The 6,250-nt window shown below is 55.4% G+C and overlaps 1 protein-coding gene across 1 annotated transcript in view; it reads left to right on the top strand.

The window, feature by feature from the left end:
* The first annotated feature begins 1,388 nt into the window (after positions 1–1,388).
* The window catches only part of EFNB1 (ephrin-B1), a 16,125-nt gene continuing 11,263 nt past the window's right edge, over positions 1,389–6,250 (top strand). Inside the window, exon 1 of the mRNA XM_010190742.1 lies at positions 1,389–1,664. Coding sequence (XP_010189044.1) covers positions 1,391–1,664 — 274 coding nt within the window. The 5' untranslated portion in view covers positions 1,389–1,390. The remainder of the gene's footprint in view (positions 1,665–6,250) is intronic.

Here is a 6,250-nt window from a genome sequence, read left to right as displayed (position 1 = left end):
CACCTGGTGGCAGCGCTGGGCACAGAGCTGGGGCAGATAACCCACCTGAATTCAGCAGCATGTGTGATGGGGACCATAGCCGCTGTCGCTGGGGCTGCCTCCTCTGAGCTGATGGAGAGGTGCAGATGGTGTCTGTCTGTCTGTCCTGACCGTCCCTCCCGCTGTTAGAGCTGGCACCGAGCTCCGGAGCCCTTGCCAAGGGCATCGGGGTGTGCGTGGGCTCCTCCTGCCTCCTCCCAGCCCGGTTGGTTGGGCCCGGATCTGTTGGAGGCCTGGAGGAGCCTGGGCTGCTCAGGTGCTGGTTTCAGCTCTGTGGCTTCTTGCTAGGACTTGTCCCAGAGCCACGGAGCAGGTTGGGCCTGTGTGTTTGATCTCTCTCCTGCGGTGCCTGCAGCCCCGGCCGGTGCAGCTGGCTGGGGGCAGAAGGTGTCTTCATGGCCCATAGCCCCCTGTCCGACTTCTGGGGTGGGATGGGGCAGGTACTGGCCCTGTGCCCAGAAGGGAAAGTCATGGAGGTGCAGCTTGAAGCACACGCTTTGGTTTTTGCCATGCCCAAATTATGTGAGGGAGTTGCAGCAGAGAGGACTTCGTAGGGACATCCATCCCCACCTTATCTTCCATCAAGAACACACTACGTTGCCTACATCAAAGTAGATGCTCTGCTGCTTCCCTCCTTGTTGCTCTAATCCTTAAAAATCAGAGTATTGCTCCACAATAATAAAGTGTCAATGTTAATTATCAGCATATTGCCTTCCTTCCCGTCGCAATGCCCTGCCTTCCAGCCCCAAATAGCTTTCCTCCCTTCTTGCTCCTCTCCATCCGGTCCTCCCACGCTCCTGGGCATGCCATTGAGCCTGGCTTGGGAGAAGTTGTCCTGCAGGATGCTTCCCTCTCTTCCATTTAAGGACAGGAATTCCTCGGGGAGTCAGGGCGTGGAAGGGATCCCTCCCCGCACCCCATTGTCAGGACTTCTCCCCATCCCTAATTATCTCCTGTCCCTGCAGGAAGCTCCTTGCCTGGCTGTCGGGCAGAGCCACTGTGGCTCCAGCTCCGCATCCCTTTGTGGGAAGACTCCATTCCCTTCTGGGTGCTGGGCTTGGGTTTGGGTGCTCTCCCTCGCCACGATGCAGAAGGGCTGGGGAGCAGGACTGTGCCAAGCCAGCCCCTGGTTTTGTTGGTGAGAGCCTGCACTGGCTCCTTGCGTGAGAAGGGAGAGGAAAGCTTTATTTCGGTGTCAAACAACATCTCATGGAGAGAAAGCAGCAGAGTTTAAGCACCAAATAAACTCTGTGAAAGTGGGGTTCTGCACAGGGTGAGACGGGTTGGCGTGGCCCCCGCTGCCTGCACTTGAGCGTGTGGTTAACCACTTGTCCTCCTCTCTTCCAGGTTCATGTCTGGGAGAGGGCTGGTCATCTACCCAGAGATTGGGGATAAATTGGACATTATCTGCCCCAAGGCAGAGCCGTCCAAGCCTTACGAATACTACAAGCTGTACCTGGTGAAGAAGGACCAGGCAGATGCCTGCAGCACCGTCATGGACCCCAACGTGCTAGTGACATGCAACCGGCCCGAGCAGGAGATCCGCTTCACCATCAAGTTCCAGGAGTTCAGCCCCAACTACATGGGCCTGGAGTTCAAGCGGCAGCAGGATTACTTCATCACATGTGAGTCGCCCTCCTCTTCCTCGCCGCTGTCTCTGGCTCGGGGGGGCCACGGGGGCCTGCACAGTGTCACCAGGCGCTTGTTCACGACTTGGCCGGTGCAAAGAGCTGACACGTACGGAAAATATTTCCTGCTGGATGGGAGAAGGGGGAGGAATGCGCCGCTGGCTGAGCGGGTCACCAGCTCTTATCTGGCTGTGTCCCCTGCATGGCTAGGAGCAAGAGCAAGAGCATGTCCCCCAGCCGGGGTCAGCCATGGCACGGAGGAGCAGTGGGTATCTGGAGCTTATTTTTTGCTGCCATCTTCCTTTGAGGCTGAAGGTGTTGCAGGGCATTTCTTGTAGGGCTTTGCCCTGTGGAGCTGCCGGTGGGGCAGCCAGGATTGGGAGAAACAGTGACCGAGGCGGTCCTCATCCTCCTCCTTGGGTGCTGCCACCGAGAGCAGCCCCGGCAGTGGGAAGCTGCTGGTGGTGCCCAGTGCTTGCTGTGGCTGTAAAATCCTGCGCACTGGCCTGTTTTTCTATATAACACAGCATTGTGGATGGGAGAGGGAAGGAGGGCTGAATTTTCTCAGACTTCACAGTCCATGCATGCAGGGGACTGTTGCTCAGGGATGTGTGCGCCTGTGCCAGCTCCAGCATGGATGGAGAAGGATGCCCGCCCGCTCGCTCTTCCTCTGTCTCGGCACATCACGTGCAAAGCCGCAGCGGAGCAGACGGCAAAGGGCACGGTGGCCATGCGGCTCGTCTCTGCCCTGGCCATCACATGCCATGGACTCATCGATGCAGAGGTCAGCCGCCCGCGTGGGAGGCGATGCTTTCCAGTCGGTAAACAAATGTATTTTTAGCTTGAAATCTTTGCCCTCAGAGGGGGTGGCGAGGATGTTGCAGGCGGCTGCGGGAAGGAGGTGCTCAGCCATAGCACAAGCGCCATGGCAGTGCTACCAAGGAGCCCCCCTTGTGGCTGGGGCTGCCCGTGGTTTTGGTGCAGAACAATTTGAGTAAATCCAGTGACCAGAGAGCAGACAGGCCCTGGTGGGTCCAGCCTGAGCCCACTCTTGCGTCCTTTGCGGTGAATTTTACTTTTTGCTTCCTAATACGTGGTGACGAGGGGTTTCTGGTCGCCTGTGCCCAGCACCACGTGGTTGTAGGAAGGGTGACAGCAGGGAGGACACATGGCACAATTACCTGCTCAGCTGGATTGGCACGGCGGTGGTGCCAGCAGAGACCGCGGGCTTGAGTCACAGTTTGGCAGGGAGCTGCCATTGCTCAGTCACCCTCGCTGTCCGGATCTGGGGCCATCTGCCTGGTGTCACTCGAGGGGCACTGGTGGGGTCACCAACTTGCCAGAAAGGGGCTAAAAGCACAGACGTGACTCTGCCTTTTGTACATCGGGCAAACATCTTGAAGCACTTGGTCAGCAGCTCCTCCGTGCTTGGGGGTCAAGTTCAAGGAGGGATGTGGTTGTCAAGCTAATGAGGGCTGAAATTGGGGTGCTGCCTCGCTGCTACATCCCCTGGGACCCTCAGGCTGCAAATACCCCCCCAGAACCAAATATATTCCCCAGAATGAGCTCAGGAGCTTAACGAAATGCTGAGGAGGAGACATGTGGGGTCCCTCGCATTGTACCGCAGTCTGGCCGGAAGGTGCAGGCAGAGGGATTTACCAAGCTCTGAATTACACAGATTTTGAAGGACCTGCTTTGCATTTCACACGAAAGCTGCTGCTTAAGTTAAATCAACCTCCTGTAGCTTTCGGTGATGTTTTCACAAGCTGCCCACAGGGCGCTGCCGACTGCAGACGCGGCTCCCCGAGGGTCCCCCTGGCTTTGAGCTGATGCCAGCTCCTCTCCATTGCTGCCAGCACACCTGGGTCATCATCGCTCCAGCCCGCTGCAGCTCTGACGGAGCCTGGAATAGGGATGCAGTGAGCGGGGTGCTCAGAGCATCCCTGTGGGGTCCCTCCCCTCTCTGCGGAGGGGGCCGGCAGTGCCCTTTGCCTCGTCCTCGGACCGTTTCTGACTTTAATTTCTCTTGACTCCTCTGCACTTTGATGTGAGCCCCCTTGGTGCGGGGAGCCAGTGGCCGCTGCCAGCTGAACTTTGGCCCCTGGGTGGGCCGATGGTGCTCCTGTGATCAGGCCGTACCCTCTGCCGAGCAGCCCCAGGAGCTCTTTCTGCCTAGAAAGAAAATAGCCAAAAAAACAAAGTCAAAAGTCTCCTGAACGGACCACCCACGTGTTGTCTTTTTTTTTTTTTCCTCTTTTTTTTTTGCCTTTTTTCCCCTCCCCTCTCCCCAAGCTTTGCCTTGACACACAAAAGGGTTTGGTTTTTTTTCTTCCTTTTCATTTGCCGGCAGCCCTAAGCTGGGGAAGCGATGCTGAAGCCGAGGGGAGCGGGGCAGCAGCGGGGACGTGTGCCGCTTGCCCCCCACCTTCCCCAGGCAGCTGGAAAACCTCCCCAACGGAGCCGGGGGGGGAGCTTCCTGGGGTCCCTCCCCATTCAGGGCTGCTCCCCCCCACTTTGCCCTTGCCTTGGATATGCCAAGCCTTGTTTAGGGCCACTTTTATCATGCAGGGACACAGCCCCAGTCCTCAGCTTAGCGATGAAAAAGGCTTTTGAAAGCGAACGTAACCTCTCCAGAGCCTTGTGCTGAGCCCCTCCGCTGTCGTTAAAGTCGTCTTTTTCTCCTGGGGCTGGGTAGGGGAAGGGGATGCTTTTTCATAGAATGATTTCAGTTGGAAAAGACCTTTAAGATCAACAAGTCCAACCACCAAACCATTTTTCCTGAGCTTTTTCATGAAGAACAAGAAGCAGGAGCTCCTGCCTGAGGCAGGGGCTTGGTAGAGGGTTGTGAGGCTGCAGCAGGACATGGGGGATGGAGAAGGCAGAGAAGTTGGGAATTTGGGTATTGGGCGTTTTACTCCATGACAGACCTGTGGTTTCTTCTGTCCTTGGTCTCCTGTGGCTGCCTTTGGTGTCTGTTTGGGAGCCTCCTGTCCCCATGTCCTGTCCCCTCCCTGCAAAACCATAATACACTGTGGGCAGACAGAGGGAAGCACATGGTGGTGGCTCTCCTGGGTTGTTCCTCCTGTGCTGTGTGGGAGGTAGGGAGGTGAGGTCCAACAGGAATAGATTCTTGCTGTTTTGCCCCAAAAGAAGGTCCTTTTGGGGGTTTCTCAGCCAAGTACAAATCCATGGGTGGGCTGCTGGAAAGGTCGGTGGAAGCTCCAGAGTAGTTTGTACTTGCAGACCTGTGTGCAGATGTGAAATGGGAGGGAAGAATGCATCCACGTGCTTAAAAATAATCCATCCAACTGCTTTTTGGGCTAGCAGGAGCAAAAGGCTAGGGGAAGACAAAACCTGAAGACTGTTTTGTGATTGTGCTGGCCTAGAGGTGGGGTTGAGGTCCTGCTTCATGCCCACAGATCATCTGCCCCGGGTCTTAGAGCCTGACCATACCCATATTTCTCCTCAACCTTGGTTTTTACCACTTTCTGATGATTTTCCTCTGCTTCCTTGGCTGTCCATGCCCCACTCAAGTAACCTGCCCTCCCAGCCCTGGTGTCTGTGCTCCTGGGATGCTCGTGGGCAGCTTGGGCCCCACCACGGCTCAGACAGCTGTGCAGGTTTGGCTCTTTCCACCTCCCCTCCTCAATTCATTCCAGCTCTTAATTGCATTTGCTGCTACTCTTTGAACTTGCTCCAGTTTTACTATCTCTGGTAATGAGGTGCCTAGATAGAGATGCATTAATCCCGATGTCCTGGCAGTGGAGGAGCTCCCGGTGCAGCTCCTCGCTGTGCAGGAGCTCTGGATGTGGCCCAGCCCGCTGGGGTGCAGGAGAGCAAAGCCCCCCCCAAATAAAGCCTCTCTCAGCCTTTTGATGCTCTCCAGGCAGCTGTTTGCAGATGTTTTGGGCAGCGCCTTGGCCAACGAGCGCTGTGGTGCTTTTCCAGTGGCGTTTTCTCTCGCCCATCCCTCTACCAAGTTCCCGGGCACGGCCACAGTGTCCCACCTCTCCCATGAGCCCGTTTGAGGCACAGAGACCTTGTTTGATGAAAACACTGAAGCAAAAGCAAGGCCTCAGTAGATATTTGCCCCATAAATCTAATACATTTGCTGTTTATTGTTAGTCTTTAAGCCCTTCAATCCATTTTTGATGTAATAATGTTCGTAATCCAATCTAACGCTTTTTGGCAGCAGGATTCAGTGAGACCAGATATATTATCCCTAGTGTTTCTTTAAACCCCTTGTCTTGCATTTCTGTTTTTAGACGCAATTAGACTTAACCTGGCAAGAATTATTTGTTGTAAACCATCGCTGCCTCTGTGACGTGGGCTTCGTCTCTGGGCCTTTCTGCATCAGCATTTTTCTATAGCTTGCACTTCGACACAGAGAAGGGGGTCACCTGAATACTGCCAAATGCCAGGATCCTCCTTCCTTCTTTTTTTATGGGACACGTTGCCGTACTCGCTTTTCTGGTTGTACCTCCTCCAGCTTCCGAAATAGCTGCTGTTGGTTTGGGAAGCCCTCAGCCCATGCCAGCATATGAGAGTGTCTGTGGAGCTGCTTCAGCTCCTTTCTGGTGTTT

This window comes from Mesitornis unicolor, unplaced genomic scaffold (assembly GCF_000695765.1).
Source record: "Mesitornis unicolor isolate BGI_N332 unplaced genomic scaffold, ASM69576v1 scaffold38, whole genome shotgun sequence".
Lineage (NCBI taxonomy): Eukaryota > Metazoa > Chordata > Aves > Mesitornithiformes > Mesitornithidae > Mesitornis > Mesitornis unicolor.
The sequence above is the reverse complement of the archived record's forward strand: the minus strand, read 5'-3'. Positions and strand labels throughout refer to the sequence as shown.